General features: G+C 46.9%; 1 protein-coding gene across 1 annotated transcript in view; it reads left to right on the forward strand.

Moving 5' to 3' along the window:
• Nucleotides 1-15,236, forward strand: part of pvrl2l (PVR cell adhesion molecule related 2 like) — a 56,528-nt gene extending 41,292 nt beyond the window's left edge. Inside the window, exons 7-10 of the mRNA XM_084696163.1 lie at nt 10,963-11,101; nt 11,235-11,298; nt 11,555-11,635; nt 12,352-15,236. Coding sequence (XP_084552289.1) covers nt 10,963-11,101; nt 11,235-11,298; nt 11,555-11,635; nt 12,352-12,603 — 536 coding nt within the window. The 3' untranslated portion in view covers nt 12,604-15,236. The remainder of the gene's footprint in view (nt 1-10,962; nt 11,102-11,234; nt 11,299-11,554; nt 11,636-12,351) is intronic.
• Nucleotides 15,237-20,126: the final 4,890 nt, after the last annotated feature.

Genomic DNA, 20,126 nt, shown 5'->3' on the forward strand with positions numbered 1-20,126 from the left:
CTCTTCCACCACAGAGACCACAGAGACCACAGAGACCACAGAGACATTGAGAGAGAGAGAGAGAGAGAGAGAGAGGGAGGAGGGAGGAGGGAGGAGAGAGGAGAGAGGAGAGAGGAGAGAGGAGAGAGGAGAGAGGAGAGAGGAGAGAGGAGAGAGGGAGAACTCTCCCGCTTGGCTGTGATTCCAGGTGAAAGCCTGAGTGGGCATGGAGTATTGCCTGCTGGGTAAAACGTGTCCATGCAGGTGTAGAGGTGGGGGTTGGGGGGGAAGAGGTGGCATGGGGGGAGAGGGAGGTGGAGAGAGTCCATTAGCCGACCTGAGGTTTCCTGTAGCTGGTTTCACTGTCTCTAGCCTGGGCACTGTCCATCTCGCTGACCTCATTTACTAATGTTTGTTTGTGCGTTTGCGAGTGAGTTTGTGTCAGTTACACAGAGAAAAGAGACAAAGAGAAATGCAGGGGTAAAAAAAGAGAAATCGAAAGAGAGATGCTCAGAGAGACGTGCATTCTCTATTATATCTACAGGTAGTCTAAACTACTAAACAATGCATACACTGTCTACTCTACATATCCAGATTTTCTGTTCCAGAACTGAGTGGAAATCTGTTTCTACGATGAACTGCTCTACGTTGACTTCAGAGGAACATGATTCTGCAGGCAGAGACACCCTAACCCTCCATACAGAGGCTCCCACTCTCCAGTAACAAGGTCGATTGTCTGATTAGTATCCTACGTCAGTGTCCGCAGTGATACCAGACACATATGAACCCACAGGCACCTCTGTGACCTCCCATGATGCCTAAAGGACCCCCGCAAAACGGCCTTGTGTGTCCCCCGGGATTGTGTTTTCTCAACGGTGTGTGTTTTCCAAATAATGCATGGTCCTATACTGGAGTGACACTATTGACCTTTCTGCGAAAGGCGCCCGGGTGCGTGCGTGCGGCAGGGTGTTTGTGTGTTTCTTGGAGTGTGCATGTGGCAGTACGTCTGTCTGTCCCCATCCTATCCCTTTCCAGATATGCCCTCAGGTCATTGGCCTTTTAACTGAGCACTGCACACTCACTGTCACTGAGATTATCACTGTGCTGCCCTCGCCTATTCATGTCAGTGTGTGTGTGTGTGTGTGTGAGTGTGAGTGTGTGTGTGTGACTGAGAGTGAGAGAGAGCCTGGTAGTGGTGTTTGTTGCAATGTATGCGTGTTTGTGTGATTTCTTATGTGCATGTGAGTGTGTGTGCTTGGTGACTGCCAGTGCACCATTGTCAGTCATTGTGTGAGTGTGTGCGTGTGTGTGTACCCATTTGGACCCCCAGTGTTCGCTGAGTGAGCATACTGCATTTTCGAAATGCCGTATATAATTATAGATTTTGGATTTGCCAAGATGGATTCCATCTCTCTCTCTTTTACTTGTTTTTCCTCTCTCTCCCCTTTGTCACTGCTTTCTCTCCCTCCCCCTTCCTCGCGCTCTCCCTCTCTCCATCCCGCTCTCTTTCTCCCTTCCTTTCTCAGCATGAATAATACAGATACACCCACAGCTTGCTATGAAACAAGGAAAAGCCCTGAGCGTGTATCTTATCAGCCTGTTTTCTCTCGGGGTGAACTGAGAATCTAGTGTGGCAGTTGATGGAAAAGTATGTGTGTGTCAGGTGCAAACCCCCTTTGCCTCGGTGCCTGGGTGTGTCGGTGCGTGTGTTGTGTCTTTTCCAGTGGAGTGGTTAAACAAGTGAATTGACTATGTATGTTACGCATGGTTTACAGTATGTTAAGAGGATGTATGGGCCTCTCATGCCTTGCATTGGAAAGCAAGTCTCGTGTGTGTGCTCAGTGAAGTGTGTTCTGTGGTGTGTGTTTGTGTGTCTAAGCATGATGAGTGTGTACGTGTGTGTGTGTGTGTGTGTGAGAGAGAAAAAAGAGAGGGGGTGGCGTAGACAACGTCCCCAAGTGTGACTGGAGCAGTTGTCTCCACAAATCGTCCGTGTGAAGACCAAGTGCTTCTACTTGACACACATGCACGCACGCACACGCACACACACACACACACACACACGTACTGTGCACACAAAGACACTCACATGCACTTGCATGCTTGTTGTCACATGCGTGCTTTCTTTCACATACACATCCTCACACGTGTACAGAGACACATGAGCAGATGGTAAAGAGAGGCAGAGCAGAGCAAAAACCAAACGAGAGGGGGAGGAGAGGTGCAGGAATGTGTCTGAGGTGAAAACAGTCATCTAGTTGGGCAGCTGAGAGGACCAGATGGAGGAGAGGATGGAGGGATGGAGGAGAGGGTGAAAGATGGAGGGATGGATGCATGGGGGGAATGAAGGTATGGATAGATGGGAGGATGAATAAATGAAGGGGTGGATAGAGGGATGGAGAGAGAGAGAGAGAGGGTCAGGGCAAGCACACTGTATCCGCCAGCGTCGCATGTGGGCCGGTGGGCAGCGATCACACCCCCAGTTGGTGAGTTCTCACCCCCTCCCCCGTTGTCCATCCTTCTCCCTCGCTCCCTCCCTCTGTTTAGAGCTGTGATACAAGCTGCCTCCCAGGAGGCCGCCTACCCTCTGCCTAAGCTCTGTTGAGTAAGGGGGGGGGGGGGTCGTGTGTGTGTTCATGTACCCTCAATGCCATACATTTGTGGTGACAAAGTGCCTCTAATCTACCCTTAGCAACACTGCATCTGTGTGTCTTCCACACACCTCCCCACCCCCCCCACCTCGCAGAAACCCTATCCAGAGTAGCCACCTACACAGCTGAGGCCTTGAACCTTCAGCCGTCACCCCACGCAGCGTCAGACAAAGGAGCAAGGGTGACAGCCCCCCCCCCCCCCCCCCCCCCCACACACACACACACACATTCTGTTCCTCTGACCAGGCTGAACGCTACTGATTGCTTGTTTGTCGGTGGCGCGACGGTATCCAGCAATCTCTCGCCTCCCTCTTTCTGTTTCTCTCTTCCTCCCATGTCTTGTTTTGGAGCTTCAATGAATTCTCCGCCCTCCCCCTGGGACCTGATCATAAGTTCCAATCAAGCAGAGAGTTCCACTGTTCAGAGCTCAGCCTTGGTGGGCTTTGTCAACGAGGACCACGTCACGCGGTGCCGGCATCGACCGCCAGCGCGGGGGTGGACGTGGTGTGTCTGGCCTTTCATCAGTTTCCTTCACTCTTTCTCCGCTCACGCTGTATTTCCATGCTTTCTGCCGGCGCGGCTTTGTGTGGTTGACTTTAGGAGCAACGGGACGAATAACACCTCCCCGTCCGACTGCTGTTTCCGCTTCTTCCCTGTGTGCCGGAGACGGAGCCGTACACCGTGACCTCCCCGGTCAGCGACCGAGCCGCAGCTGGGGCCGCTCACGCACATTGTTGACAGGTTCCCCCCCCCCTCCAAGCAAACACGCCGACGCTCGCCATCTGCCCCGCCAACACTGTGTCTCTGAGATCACCAAGGGTCACCTGTTCCAAGGGCATCACAAAGGATGGAGGTGGTTGTGGTGTGTGTGTGTGTCAGGGGGGGGGGGGTGGATTGGTTACTACTAGTCTGCTAATCGAACACCTGGGGTGATTTTGATTTGGTTTACCCAGCGCCAGTGAGAACCAGGGGGATGTTTAGATGGCAGTAGATGTTGGTTGAAACGGAGCCAGTGCTGTATTGATTGAGTGTTGCAGTGCTCTCTGAGGGAGAGGAGCACGACACACCTTGTGTTACCTCGCTGCGTGCCCTACGGCTGTGTGTATGTGTGTGTCTCTTTGTGTTTGTGTGTGTAACAGACAGTCGGAGAGAGTCAGTGTGTGTGCGTGTGTGTGTGTGTGTGTGTGTGTGAGGGAGAGCTTGTCGCCTCCTGTTAGCTCACTGAGTGCTTCCTGGTACCCACAGGTAACTGGCTTTGACATGCCTCAAACACGGAGTGTGGAATATAGCCCCCCTCCTCCCACACACACACACACACACACACATACACCCACACACACCCACACACACACACACCTGCCAACGTGTTACAGGGTTGTTGTTCCCTGAACATGTTCTGAAATGGTCTAATAAACAGTGTACTCAGAACCGTATAAGCAGCAGAGTATTGTAGTTCTGGTAAACAGGAACTGGCAAATTAAACAGGTTTCACCCCCAGGATATGACAGATAAACCAGCCCCTACACACACCTGCTCAGTTTACACACAAACAAACACACCCACACTCATTCTACACAGACGCATACAGTACCAACCCAAATCATGCAAACAATAACACACACAGACACACACACACACATTGTCACAGCAAGGTGACACAGGGCAACCCACTTAAACAATTGAGGACCACCCATTTTGTACTCCAATACTGATGTAGTGGACTGGTGTGTGTGTGTGTGTACTCTCAGTATCCGAATCCATTGCTGACAGGTGGAGTTTGGTCGTTTTGTTGATTCAGGAGTATGAAACAAGGCATAGAGAAACAGAGATGGTTAAGCAGTCATACTTATCATAGGAGCACATCTCTGTGTGTGTATGGGTGTCCATGCCTCTTCACGCCAGACTGACTTCTGTGTAGTAATGAGGTAGCATCATTAACAGCCATTGGCGTCAAGCAGCTCTCCTCTGCTTTCATCGGCTCTGATTAGTCTGATCTTGCCCCTTGACCCCTGACCGTCACACACACACACATACGCGCCCACACACACACACACACACACACAGAGAATGAAAGCGAGAGAGACAAATAGTTGGAGAACACAGTGTCTATATTCTCCTGCATATTTATGGTTGTTCTCGAACTTTCCATGAATACGGCATGTTGACAATAGTATCTAAGTGACTCAAATAGTCCTGCCCATGTCATCATCTTGCACTCTTCGACAGTGTGTGTATGGTTGTGTGTGTGTATGTGTGTGTATGTGTGTGTATGCGTGTGTATGCGTGTGTATGCGTGTGTATGTGTGCGCATCACCCTTGGGTAGTATTAGTCAGGGGAACATACTGTTCCTCCTCAACATTATAATATTCTCCTTAATGTGGCTTGATCAGGACTAATGGACCATAACTGTTGACTCTCAGGGGCTCTCAGCTTCAGATGTGTGTGTGTGTGTATTCTGCAGAACAACACTGTCTTCTCCAAACAATTATACTTGTTGCGTTCTCAGTATGTCTTATTTTGTGTGTGTGTGTGTGTGATTCGGATGCTGCAGAGTGTAGCATCCTGTTGTAATGTTGTCATCACAGTATGTGAATGGATCTGCACACTCTGTGTGCCAGAGCTGCCTCACTTCCTCTGTGAGAGTGTGTGTTGATTAAGGTGTCGTTTGGGGTGTGTTGTGTGTTTGTGTGTCGGGGGGTGTGGGGGCGGCATTTCTGTCTCGAGGGAAGAGCCAAACAGCAGAGTTGTCATCCATCTTTGTGAGAGTGGCTTTTATACTTGCTGAGGGGTTTACAGTGAAGGTGACTCATGTTAGAATGGGCATGTTGGCAGTGCTCCCATCAGTTCACCCATCTGTACAACAAAGTTGTTGGTATCTTCTTCTTACAAGACTATAAATCCCCAAACTCATGAATGTTAGCAGTGTAGCAGTAGCTCCTTAGCCTGCTCCTAACCAGACTCTCGTACATTTCATTTTTACAGAGTTTGGGCTCGCTCCATTGACAAGCGTTGACTTCCTTGTAGGCGGGTACTCTGTTGAAGTTTAACACTATTGGATCTGCCGAGAGCCACTCAGATCTGCCATTACCAATTGCTAGTGTTCGCCTCAGCCAATTCCTTCACCACTGCTGTAGCTGGAAAATCAAACTGTTCCCGAACCTCGTGGGGAGGAGGGCCTCAACATTATAGCCACCAACAAAACTCAGCAAAACATGTTCTTGCTCCGGCTTTAGCTTATGGATATTTGGCTGCGTTGCCACAACGGACCGAATGTGGATTCGCTCGCATCTTCCTCCGCCGCCTATACGGAACTACAACACAAACTAGCTCACAACATCAACGTCATCGTTCTCAGCCACTCCCTCGGTTCGCTGATTGTACAGGTAGAAAGTTAACCCGAGACATCTGACTTACGTACCTTATGCCCAGACAGTACAGAAGCAAAATCAAAATTGAGTGGAAGTACGTAGGAGGGCAGAGCCAGGCCAGTAGCTCCTACCCCACACATGATAAACAGTCTCATGAAGGTAAGACAGGTATTGGCCAAATGCAAGGCAACTTTGGCTTCTCCCTGACCTGTCTGAAAAGTTCTTCCTATTTTAGGATTATTTCAATATATATTTATAAATAAAGTATAATGGAAAAATGAGAGGTTAAAGATGTTGGTTGTTTTTGTCCAAAGCCTGTCACAGTAATGTGCAAAACATCACTTTGTGTTGATGCTGTTCTCCTGGCCTTAGTGTAATTACAACAAGCAGGACAAAAGTAGTTTTTTCGAGATGTATTGTTTTGGCGTAAACAAAAGAAAATGCTTGGCTCTATCTAAGTGTAACACTAGTTGTAGAAATACAAAAACATTTTAGTCAGTTGCTTGCTTGAACTGGTTAAAAATATTAAATAGTCAAAATAGTATTATTAAAAACCCTGATTATATTTTTGAGTATTTGCACTTAGAAACCATTTAGGCAGGATTATTTCCTCCGTGCACTCAGATATAAAAGTAGTTCCTGGCAATTCAACAGTTTCTCCACAAAGACACCCAGCTGAGATCCAGCTGAATCATAGAGAGGCTGGAAGCTCTCAGCTCACTTTCTTCTTTTCTACTTATTTTTCTTTCCATTGAGTTAACTTCAGTCAGGGCCTTGCAGAGTCTTTATAAAATGTTGTCCCCCTCCCTCCTACCCCCCCCCCTCCCTCCTACCCCCCCCCCCCCCCCCCCCCCCCGGCCCAGAACAACTCCCCTGGCCCCCGGCCAGCTAGCCTCTTGAGGCGGGCCTCAGACTCAGCACATTCTTATCTGACCTCGAAGAGAAAATGACTGTGCTCTGAGAGAGGAGAGAAGGAAGGAAAGAGAAGGATGAGGAGGTGGGGGTGGGGGTGGAGTATTTAACAGCGATGGGCAGAGGGATGAGGTGATGGATGAGTGTGTAGTGGTATGAGGGGGAGGATGGATGAGGGAGATGATGAAACACTTGCTTCCCGACAGGCAGGACGGCAGGCTAAGAAAAAATCTGATGTTTGTCCTGCAGGCAGAGATTTTGTGTGTGTTTGTTTACTGTATTGGTCCAAGGAAGCTGTTGAACACGAGGTCACACAGTTCAGTGTTTGCTAGCTCAAGCTGCAACCAATCACACACACAAACAAGCTGAAGTCAATGTTACCGGACCTCTTCCCCACGGTCTCTTGTCTCTCCTCTCTCGAATGCTCTCTGAGTGATTTGTTTCATGTGAGGAAGACAGTGCCCATGTGTCATGCATATATTCCTCCTGTAACTCTAAAAGGAAGAAAGAGAAGAAGGAAAGAAAGGAAAAGTACCACCTGAATATTTGAGATGTCTCGGCTCGCCAGAGCATGTCTGGAATGAAGCCATGATGTAGAGCGCAGCATGTATTCTGCTGTCGAGGTGCTACCCAACACAGTTCAGGAAAACAGAGAAACAACAGTATCTCATCACAGATAGGCTGCAGAGATAGAGAGAGAATGTGTGTGTGTGGGAGAGTGTTACTTTACTTTGTGTGAGATTACGAAGGTCAACCAGAGGGAGGACAAATGACCGATGGGAACCCAAGGACAGCAGGGGGCCGAGAGTCTGTTTATGTGTGTGTGTGTTAAATAGACGATCTGTGTCCTGATTCACTGTGGCACTGGATGGCAGGAAGCATACTGTTCCCTAGGGAGTAGAGAGAGGAGATTAGCATCACTGTGAGAGTGTACACACACTCACATACAGACAGAGGGCTTGTAGCACACACTATCATACTGCGACCAAAATAGCAGCAAAGACTAACACACACATGCTGTCATGACATCAGCCTAATCCGCAGACAGTTTAAATGTATGGGGTCACCTGAGGGTGATAGAAGGGATGTGTGAGTGTATGTGTGTTTGTCAAGGATCAGTTTGCATTCCAGAACATTGCCTGCTCCTCTTGACTGCTCGTAAACGATATTTGAAAGGAGTATTTCAAAGTATCTCAAGCTGTGATTGGTTGAGAGTGCCTGAAGCTCCAGGGGAACAGGAAGTGAAGCTTCCCCTGCAGACTCCCCCCGAAGTCTGCTCACCAAGCTCAACAACAGCACTCTAAGTACCTGACAGGATTGAAGGTGCTATTTTAACCAGGCAGCTTAGACACCTACAATATCCTTCCCCTCTTCTCTCTTTGTTTCTGCTCCTCTCCACCTCTCCTTTATAAAAGAAGAAGAGCTGGATTAAAGGAGGCTATTTAAACCACACAGCTCACTGCCTTTCTGTGGACTTAGCAGGCCAGCTACCTGATCTCTGCCCGACCAAGCTGCCTCTGGGGTCACATACACACACACACACACATACACACACACCTCATTATGGTAGCCAGTTACCTGGTAACAAGGCCATCAATGGTGCCAAGGCAGGACCCAGATGAGTGGCAGTCTGGAGGGCTCTACACACACACGCTGGAGAAGGTGACCTGCTTTCAAGTGGGAGTTTTAGAAGTAGAGAAGATTCTCTGATAAGATAGCCTCCTCCTCTCCTTGCCCCCCCCCCCCCCCCCATCCGTCTTGTCTAGGTGAATGCACTCTCTCTAGTCAGCTGGTTGTCTAATACTTATAAACCTTGAGTTGACGTCACACTGATTCAGTCGAGACACAATTCAAGGTCTCAGACTGTGTGTGTCTGTCTTTTTTTTTGTCCGGTTCACCACTTTCATGAACATTTAAGCTTGGAAAAACTGTCTCCTGGTTCAGGTTAGGATGTAATGGATACCAGTGCAGAAAAGGTGAGACAGAGGGAAGGATAAAGAGGAGGGGAAACAATCTCTTCTGTAATTTATTTCCTTTTCTTTCTCCTCCCCTCTCCTCTGTCATGCTGCCCTAGGCAGAACAAAAACACTTTGACTTCTGTCAAGGTATAACATTGGCTTTTAGCGGCTGCTTATTACATAAAAGGATATAATCATGAGAATTGTCACTCTCAATATTATTAATAAGTCAGTGTTTTCTGCTGAATGTTCTCCTCACTCCAGAGCAGTATGTCCCTTGGCCATATGGCCCTGTAAAAAACTGCATGTGCACTTATGTAGGGGAAGGTGTGTTGAGTACTTGAGACAGAAAGGTTAGCAACAGTAGGAGTGAGATTCTCCTGCTAGAGGCAAGATGGGGAGGGGTGACGGGTAGCGAGGCGGAGAGGAGAGGTAAGGAGGAGGAGAGGAGAGGTACGGAGGAGGAGTACAGCGGAGATGAAGAGACGTTCGGACTACTTCCGGACGTGTTACGACTCTGGTTAGGCTGGTTAAGCCTGTACATGAGAGAACACGTCAATTTTGTAGGCTCCGTGGACATACTCTCACTACCTGTTTTTCCTCTTCTCCGTGACTAATGAGCCTTCTCCTCACTTCTCCCCACTCCTCTCACTTCTTCCTTACTGTAATCTCCTCTCCTCTGCTTGACTTCTCTTTTCCCCCTCTCTTCCAACCCTGTAGATGCACCCTAACTTTACCTCCCGTTTGGCTAATCACATCTTGCCGCTGGCCCTTTTTCTCAGCTAAGCTCCCCCACCCCACACACACACACACACACACACACACAAAACGCACACCTTGATTGTTGATGCTTGATGTCTGATTCTTAAGCATGAGTCATTATTTATTGAAAAGACAATTTGTTATTATCTGATAACATCTATGGTTGGAATGTAAACTTTGATATCTGGCACACATCAAATAAACATGATATCAACATTGCAACAAGGGGAGGAGGTCTATCTACATTCAATGTGTGTGTTTGTGTGTGTGCCTGTGTGTGTGTTTGTGTGTGTGTATCCTTAGCCGTGTCTACTTGCCATCAAATCGCACTGAAAAACAGCAATTTAGGATGGAGATAGTCTGTCACCCCCCTCCTCCTCCCTTCCTCCACCACCCTTTCCCCGCCTTCTCCTACTTCTGCAAACCAACTCATGGTAATAAATTATTGACTGTCATTTTCCCAGTTGTGAGGGTGTGTCTGCAAATCCCCTGCTCTAGATTATCTACACTCTCCTGTACTGTGGGGCTAGGACTAGGACTGGGATATGGGGACTAGATCTGGGACTAAGGATAGAACTTGGGGGCTCTGGCTGGGAGAATGGGGCTAGGGGAATGGGGGTCAAGAGGACTGGGATTGGGGGGCTTGGGGATAGAGGGACTAGGGGACACGTGTTGATCTATGGGGCTATGATCTGGGTCTGAGGCCCAGAGGCTGTATCTGGAAGCAAGTTAGTCCTCCATGGACTCCCTCAGACAGGAAGCAGCCCTGATCAGGATGCAAGCCTGGTAGTCAGACAATGCAGAATCCCCCAGTCATCCATCCTCCCACTCCTCCAGTCACCTGTAAGGCTGGCTATATTGCCAACCTAGCCCTCCTGCTCCACCCTGTGGCATGGTAGCGCAACGCCGTTTCAATGTCTACGTCACCCCAAGTGGTCTTCTCTGGGTACTTGTTAGTGCACCCCGCTGACAAGAAACAGTGACAGTAATCAGAGTCTATCAGACTCCTTACTGGCCACTCAAAATCGTAAACACACTCAAACAACCAGAAGAAGGAAAGATTCACAGCTCCGGTTTATTCACAGCCTGTTACATTTCTGGTGTTGTCTACTTTGCTGCTACTGTGTTAAAGGCTGTCAAAGCATTTTGGGGTGGGGTGTGTGTGTGTGTGTGGGGTGGGTGTCTACAAGCTCCCCCGATGACATCATTTGTCTATCTGTCTAACTAAGTGTGGTGAATGAAGTGGAAGCAATTCTGTTAGTTAAATCCCCTTCTCTGTCTGCTGTGTTCAATCGTCTTGTCTCCTCTCCTTTCCTCTCCTCTTCTCTCAGACAAAGAGAAGCAGGTCTCCGAGGTGGCGACTGGCACGATCGTCGGTGGTATCATCGGCGCGTTGATCGTCTTGCTCCTCGTGGCTGGTGCCGTCTTCCTGTTCCTCCGCAAGCGAAAGACGGATGGAGAGAACGGAGAGTAAGACTACGTTTTTTCTTCTTCTTACAGTATACACTTAAGGAGCACTTTATAGATCGCTCTACTGAGGGACAACTGTGAGTGAAATCTGATTGATCCCATTCTCTGTATTTCTTTCTCTCTCATCATACAGGGCTCCCCCAAAGCACAAGCCCCCTCCCCCAGCAAGCAAGAAGCATGACAGTTCAGCTAAGATGGTGAGTGGCTGGCTGGCCCTGTCAATTGCACATGCCCTTGTTCTCTTTTTCTATGTGAAAAGAACATTCTTTCAGCAAAACATTGTGTCTGTGTGTGGGGGGAGTTTCTGTGTGTGTGTGTGTGTGTGTGTGTGTGTGTGTGTGTGTGAGAGAGAGAGGGCATATAGTATGTTGACTCCAGACTAATGCAGCCATAATGGGCTAATGGGTATCGATCTGTGTGTGTGTCTGACTCTGACCTCTGTGTGACCTCCAGCTAGACAAACCAGCAGAGCCTCCTGTTGAGACTGAGCCTCTCAGTCAGACCTATTATGAGACCAGCGTGGAGCCTGTCACTGTAAGGTTACAGTACACACACACACACACACACCCACACACACACACACACACACACACTGTATCTTACAACTTACATATTTTACATCTCAGTTCACAAGGTAGTCTATACTTTGATGAAGAAAGTGTTTTGTCCGTCTCTTCATAAACGGAGTGACTAAGTTCAGTTGAGTTCTGGATTTCAATAAGTATTATCAATCTGCAGATTGGGAGAGAAAATCGGACCTCTGACCATAAATGACAACACAACACCAGGCTTAGGTCTCAATCATGTCTCTCTCAGCCCTGAAGGCTGGAGGACCATCTTTTATAGGGCACAAGAATGTAAACATAGATAGTGACAGTCAGGCAGTAATGACGTTACAACAGTCTCAGAGGAAAAGATTCACAGCTCCCAACACATGACCACTCAGCCTAGAGAGTTCATAGTTGGAGCTCTCCTTGTAGCCATAACAAGGAACATTTAGCCAGCACTTTCTCCTGACCCCGAACATCTATTAACCCTGACACATAGACACAATCTACTCTTATTAATAGCAAGCTTACATGAGAACATACTAACTAGTATCCAATGACTAGTTCTATTGATTAGTGAATAATGTAAGCACACAGGAAATCGCAATTTCTTCCACAACTTCTGCACATTATGCATTACTATATTGTCTGAATACATTACAATTGATAAAGAATCAATAAATGGCGTGACTCCTCCCCCAGGACCTAGATGTGTGTGATGACGACGTTCCTCCTACTGGTGCCTCCAACGGTGGCACCCCCTCTGCCCTGGAGGACACACTGCAGTACAATGATGAGGCCAACGAGTCGGCCAGTGATTACCTACCTCCCTACTCCTCTCTGGCCCCACCCCCTGATAACGTTCACCAGGAAGGGGGGGTGATGACCCCTGACCCACCCTCCACCACTGTCTCACGTGGCGAGAGCTTCGTGTCAGCTGCCATGTACGTGTAGTGAGGGGGGGGGGGGCGGAGTCTGCCTGACCGGCAGCCTATCAGACCGCTCCTCTTCAGCTGGCTTGGCCTTCTAGGGAGTGGAGTGACAACACAAACCCTCACCAGCCTCTCTGTGGTCCACACACCCTCACAGGCAGCCTAGCACACTCTTCTCACTTTCATTTAAGTTTGTTTTTTTTCTGGCTCAATTGCCATTTCCTTAGGTACAAATTGAGCAGATGATTTTGATGTTGTGATGTTTTTTTGCCTTCATGCAGACGCCAATCAAAGCTAAACAGGAGTAGAAGACTAAGTAGCTAATTAGTTTGTTCTGGCACTGAAACAACATTACATGATTTAGGAGTCATTCTGATTCATTTTTTAAGTTCTAAGTGGAAAGAGTCGGTGAGGCTGTGTGTCAGGGTAACAAAATGTGATGTACCGGTTTACAGCAAAGCACATGCAAGCAGACAGCTCCTTGCTTTAGGAATTATGGCACCAACACATTTGTCAAATAAATGTCAAAGAATATGGAAAGTATGTATTTTCAGTGTGTCAAAAATACCCAGCTGACATTAGAATCTACTGCCAATGCAACCATTTTATGAACTCCCTCATTTAAATGGTAATACACACCAATGTGGCTAAATATTTGGCACACAAAAAATATGTATTATTTTCATATTTTGTATTTTAATCCTATTTTAAAGTGTTTTCTGTACTGTTATGAACAACAAACTGTGGTTAGATGTCAGTTCTGAATAACAACTTATATCCTGTCTTTTCAATAGATGTCAAACATTGCCAAATAATCAACAGACACTGTAAAAATCCTGATGATTCATATATTGTTGGTGGAATATGATGTGCACATAAAAAAATGCGATGTTGTGTTTTCAGTGCCTCTGTGTAGGGCTGTTTGTTTCAATGTGGGATCAATGAAAACGTGTATTTTATATTTTAACTGCGGGTCTATCGAGGTTGTCGCAATGCTAGTGTTTTTGGATCACAATTGGCAACGGTGTGTTGGTTTTCTTGCTTAAAAACTCTGCATGGCATGCTTAGTGGGGTGTGTTCACACTTGTTAGGTCACTTTCCCAGCATAGTTAATATTGAACTCTCCAGTTTTTTTTAAATCTGAGTTTTAAATGTACAACCAAGTCCCGATATGTTCATTGATTGTTTAAACAGAATAGTGTAACAATAGCAGACCTAGTAAAGATGGGGTGATGGGGTTGACATAGAGAGCAGGGGAGAAAAAGGGTGAGGTGGAGGCAATTAAAGTTATGCAAATGGGGAAGAGGTGTTGTGGGGTTGCCAAACAACCAACATGGTTGAGCTTTGATGATGGTATGCTGGCAGACCTATAGGGGCTGCAGGGTGCTAGGGGTCACAGCCTGCAGCTGGTTGACCTTTGACAGATGGAGAGCACCAAACCTGGAACTAGCACACACACCTTTGTTAGATACAGCACCATATGTACTGTATGTAAATAGAACAACAGGATAACTAGATGAATAGATAGATTAATAGATAAATAGCTGCAGTTGCTTGGTTAGAGAACTGCTCTCCCACTGGTGTTTCGTCAAAGGGAACTTCTGCATGCTGCATGGAATTCTGGGTAGTTCCACTTCCTCTTTCCTGTGCTAAAAGGGTGCCATGGCAACGAGATGTGACTTTGAGGCTTGCAACAAGTTATGCAGCACAGACAATCAGTATATACTATTAACTATGGCTGTTCATGGAGCTGGAAAGGGACATTGAGTTATGAATGTGAATGTATGTTTTTTATTTGAACTTTTTTATCATTTTATTCCATCTTCAAACTGCTTTCAAAAACATGTTTGTAGCGGTAGATTAATTTAAGGTACTGCATTTTCGTATGCTTTGTTGCTTCTTTCTCTATTACTCTTTGGTGTACTGCCAAAACCATAAAGATATCTAATATATTCCATGAGATTAAGACAATCATAATGATTAATCAAGCACCAGTCAACTATTTACAAATACCTGAGGTAGGCTACACTTGATTAAGATCATACAACTCAACAAACTCAAAAGAACAGTCCCAAAGGTGCAAAAGGTAGATCAAATCAGAAACATCTGAAACACAGTGCTTACAAGTGTTTGATATGTGTATCTGACCAGGTACTGCAGTTTCAAACTCCAGGCAGGTTACGTTCACGCTCCCTCCAAGAGTTGGTGTTAGATTTTTTTATCCAACCCCTCCTTTCTCTCTCCTCCTTCCAAATGCCAAAAATACAAACCGTTAAGCTTCTGGGCAATAAAATGCCTGTCAGGATCCGGCCTTCTCCTTCCCTCCCTTCGTTGCTGCTCCTCTTCTCTGCTTCTCTCCCTCTGTCATCTCACTTCTTCTGTGCTTTTTTAAATCACAGAGCCAGACGTGCCTTCATTTTGTTTTTTTAGCTTGTTCATTTTCACATTTTGTTTCTGCCAGAGTAAAGGTGGTGGTGGGGGGAAAACAAGAACAAAAATGGTTTGCCACCATTGATGATGTATGTTAATGCTTAAAACACTGGAGACATGGAATTTTCTTTTTCTTTTTTTAACAGATCATTTATTTGAATGCTTTTTTGGGAAACTCAGACTTTACAGATCATTGTCTCGTCCAATAAAATGTTATCCAAAGACCTCGAATGACTCCATTCATATTCTCAACCTCTCTTCTCTGCTTATCTGTAGTCAACATACACCCAATTGCGATGCATAATGACTTAAGATATTTTGAAAGATATTTTGAAATAAGCAACCAACTAGTAACCTACAGTCATTGCTTTAGATAAAATACCATGCGGGTAAGTTGAAATATCCTTCTTTTGGGAGAAGCCCACTTGTGGACCCTCATCCCTCAACGTGAGCACTGAACAAGATGTGGCCCTTACCAACATGTCTCGCTCAATAGAGCTTATTCTATGGTCTTCATGCAGAAGCACAGGTCTATCTTTGGCTAACCTGTTAGCGATTGTGCGTAATTAAAACCTATCACTCCCCCATCCACCCAACCCTCTTTTATCAGCCACGCAAGTGTGATAGCCCAAGTCCCCAAGATGTCACGCAGCATTTATGTTCAGAACTAGCCGCGTGGCACAGCAGCGGGGCTGCCGTTGACAAGACGCGTCCTGAGAGCAGAGATTGCCCCATGCCAGGCGAACTTACATTAAACTGTGGTGACGGCCAGTAATTTACAGAAAATGATGAAACGCTACCACTATTCAGCACACAACAATTAAAGAGGCTATTTACAAACTTACAGACAAGTCCGGCGTCTGAACTCAAGCACTGTTATTGAGCGACAGATACACACGTAGAGAGGAGAAATATGGGGAGGTAGGGGATGGAGAAAGATTGATTACTGACGTTGATTCAACATCCAAGTACACATCATGCACATAATACAAATGCTTGAAATTCAATAACAAGAGTCACATTTTATTATACAGTTTTCATTGGATTGGATATTTTTGGATGTAAAGAGTAGGAGAGTAAGACTGCCCTCTGTTGGTTCTACATTCACATCAGGTCAGGCAACAATCTTGTTCCAACATTTGTTGAAATCTACCCCTACCCAAGCCTGACTTTGCCAGATGGTTTGTTACACACAACCATCTGGGAAGTCGTCCTTGGAAATTGTTTGGAAAAAGGCAGGCATGTATAAGAAAAATACTTGGCAGGTGAATCGTGAACCATCACAGGCTAACTTCAAACACTCTTAGCTGTCAGTAATTCCTCATAGGACACTGATTCTTCCAAACCACAAATGACAAATACCTTAAAACTCTGGATATCTTCAAACAGTGTATTAAACACGCATTTGTACATACTGTTTACGTAAATATGTCTTGTTTACCAGTTATCGACATGCATAAATGTAAGCCTTAAAGCCACACATTAGTTATACAGCTAGTCGTTGCCAATAAACACAAATCATGGCCAGGGATGAATTCCCAGACTACATTTTAAGCCCACAGATTCCATGCACATATCTTGACAGATAGTTAAACTGAGTATATTCATCTATCTGTGAGTCTCTGGAGTCAGCTGGCGTCAAGCTGACAGGAGTTCTGGTGTAATCACAGTTTTTGAGACTCTCGGTCTCACAAATCCAGGTGGATTAGTTTTCCTGGGAGAAAGAACGTAGTGTGAGGCTTTGAAGATGATTGCCACATTTTCACACACACACACACACACCCACCCCCCCCCCCCCCACACACACACACACACACACACACACACACACGCCACGTAATATGCTAATCAAAGTATTTGATACATGGTGCGGTTGTGTCAACATCCAGTACACTGTCCTTTGTAGATTTGAGAACATTGGTAGCAACTCTACTAAGGAAGCAAAAAAGAATGGCAATATGCCCACTGGTGCCCTTTGCGAGGACCTGACCTTCCTTCCTTTCTAGCACAGTTTCTGCTAAAACATGGACCATTCCCAGGTGGGTACAGAGGTAAATGATTTCACTTATACAATTATGCTGGATCAGAGAACCTCAAGGTGGGGGAATGAAGCACAGTAGGGAGCTCAGGATCTAGTCTTTGTGGTGAAGCTAAGTGCATATTAAAATGGACGCCGCAGTCCCAATTACGTACTTAGTTCTGAGCAGGACTGCAGTTAGACACTTCTGAACAGTGGGAGACTGATTGACTAAGGCGATGCCTGAAGATCCTCATTCTCTGGTCACAGCAGGTGACTTCATTCACACAAGTAGGACTGGAGCTAGCTCTGTCGGCTCCCAGTGTAGCCAATCAGTGGAGCTGGAACCAGCATCTCAACTGGATCAGTCTATTAGGTCAGGTCCACCCAATCTGCCATTGACTTTGAGAGAAATGCATATTCTCTGTAAATGCTGTCAATGGACACAAAACTATAATTTTGTACATGTTTCTAAACAAGCGTTAGGGAGTTGGGCTATGAATCAGAAGGTTGTTAGTTCGATTCCCGGCCGTGCCAAATGACGTTGTGTCCTTGGGAAAGACATTTCATCCTACTTGCCCCGGGGAGAATGTCCCTGTACTTACTGTAAGTTGCTCTGGATAAGAGCGTCTGCTAAATGACTGAATGTAAATGTAAGCATGTTATTCCCGGATTTCAGAGCAGTGCGTTAAAGGTTAGGAATTCCACAGATGCCTTCAGGGTTATGTGGCTGCATACCAGGTCTGCCCATCCTTGTTCACAGAGAGCTACCTTCATTGTCACTAATTACAGGTACATTGGTAGAAGTACAGGTACATTGGAATTCTTGGTCATGCTCCTCTTGTTTGTTTCCTGGCAGTTTAACTAAAATCCTATATGGTTCTAAATCAAAATGTCTACATAAATGACAGAATACAGAATCATGTGAGCTGAACTACCCAACTGCTGAGGAAAGCATTACCTTACAGAACCCCTACAATCACATTCATTACATTTAATGTACTGTATAATAGGTAAGAGCCACTGAGAAAAAGAGAAGACAGTGCCCGCCCATGACCCATGCCTTCCACCAGAGGGTGCAGTCAAGGCTGAACTGGATGTAATTCTCTAGACTATCCAGCAGAGGGTGTGGCAAACTAGAGTGGTGACGGGGGAGCGTTGCAGGGAGGGGGAGTGAGATGGAGCACCCTACCTCGTCCTGCAAATGAAAATGTCGGTTGGAGGAAGCGCCTGAAGGTCAAACTCAGCATCTAGGCCATGGGTGGATTTCTACACACAACACTGACTCTGCTACACAGCAGTGACATTACCACACAACACTGCCTCTGCAACACAACACTATCTCAGTTCTGCAGCACTGACTCACTTCCACCGCTTTACTCGGCTGTGTGTCCAGTTTCCACTATTTCAGGAGCTCTGTGAGTTCCTCTCTTGGTTCCTCTGTCTCTGTCTCTCTCTTTCTCTTTTTTCTAACTTTCTCTCTCTCTTTCTCTCTTTCTCTCTCTCTCTCTCTCTCTCTCTCTTTCTCTCTCTCTCTGTCTCTCTCTCTCTCTCTCTCTCTCTCCATTTTGCTGCTTTCCAATGCAGCGAGGAAATGGTGATAACGATCTCCATGGAAACAGCCCAGCAACAGGCTGGTCCCTCAGAGCCAATCAAGAAGCTTGGAGGCTCTGCCTCTCCGCCAATAGGAGAACTAGCCCCGTCAAGGTGAACGCTCATGGAGGCGTGAACCTTCTCTTACTCGTTGGTGAGTCTCGCTGTGCGTCTGGGAGCCCACCAGATAAGGGCGCCAGTTTGTGTTCCACGTCCATCAATACAATCTACAACCTTAGAAGTTTCCTAACAGTTAACATAGCTTATGGAGCTCCACACTAGAACTGTGCTTATCTTATCGTCAGTGATGACGCCAGGAAAAAGGAGAAACAGTAAGAACAGTCTTTGAGAATGAGAGACTGAGATAGACTGCTGTAGGTCGTATGACTACTGAAGCTATGCCGCCAGACCTGGTTACTGCAACCTACCAACAGAAGACACACAGACACATCGAACAACCACTTATCAAGGAGTCTCTCCCCCCCGTTATCATGCAGACACACACAGCAGGAGAGAAAGGTCAGTGGTTGGCTGTACACACCGTACCCACTCTCAATCGCTCTCTCCAGTCCGCCTTCTCACCCTCCCTCCTTCCTTTCTTTCTTTCTTTCTTTCTTTTTCCCTCCCTCCCTCCCTCCCTCCCTCCCTCCCTCCCTCCCTCCCTCCCTCCCTCCCTCCCTCCCTCCCTCCCTCCCTCCCTCCCTCCTTCCCTCCCTCCCTCCCTCCCTCCCTCCCTCCCTCCCTCCCTCCCTCCCTCCCTCCCTCCCTCCCTCCCTCCCTCCCTCCCTCCCTCCCTCCCTACTCTCCCACATTCCCTTATTCCCTCTTTTCCTTCATCTCTCCATCCCTTCATTTCATTAATGTACGACCAGGTCCATGGTCATAATCTGGAGGGTTATGTAACGTTTCAGACAGCATGAAGTTAACAACCATGCTGAGGGGATTTTCAGAGGAAAAAGTGTGTGTGTGTCTAATGGGCATGTGCATGCTTGTGTGTGCACTGGCTCAGTCCTGATGTAGGCTCATTGGTACCAGTGTGTTACTACAGCATTCAGAACCAATCATCTCAAATCACGTGGACTTCCATGACAGGATGTTGTTGCCAAGCAACCACCCCTCTGTCCCTCTCCCCCCTCTTCCCCCTCTCCTCTCGACGCCTACCTCTTCCTCTCCTCTCGATCCCGTCTTCCCTCCCTCCTCCTCTACTTCATGCTATCTCCATCCCTGTACGAGTGGCTGTGGGGGTGACAGAGCTGGGTATCTATAGACACCATGGCATAAGAGGGGGAATTTCGTGTCGGTGCTAAAATTAAACTTGTCCATATTGCTCTCTCGCTCTCTCTTCCTCCTGTTTGTCACTCACTGTTTCTAGGAGTTTCATTCATAGATGTGAAGGGTGCGTAGGAGGACAGACTCGCGAGAGTGGGCAAAGGAGGAAGGATGCGTGAGGAGAAAGAGACGAGAAAGGGAGTCGTCAGAAGACGTACTTAACAACCAAAGCTTGA

The sequence above is a fragment of the Hypomesus nipponensis genome, chromosome 4, assembly GCF_054491055.1.
Source record: "Hypomesus nipponensis isolate SF chromosome 4, ASM5449105v1, whole genome shotgun sequence".
NCBI classification, from domain to species: domain Eukaryota; kingdom Metazoa; phylum Chordata; class Actinopteri; order Osmeriformes; family Osmeridae; genus Hypomesus; species Hypomesus nipponensis.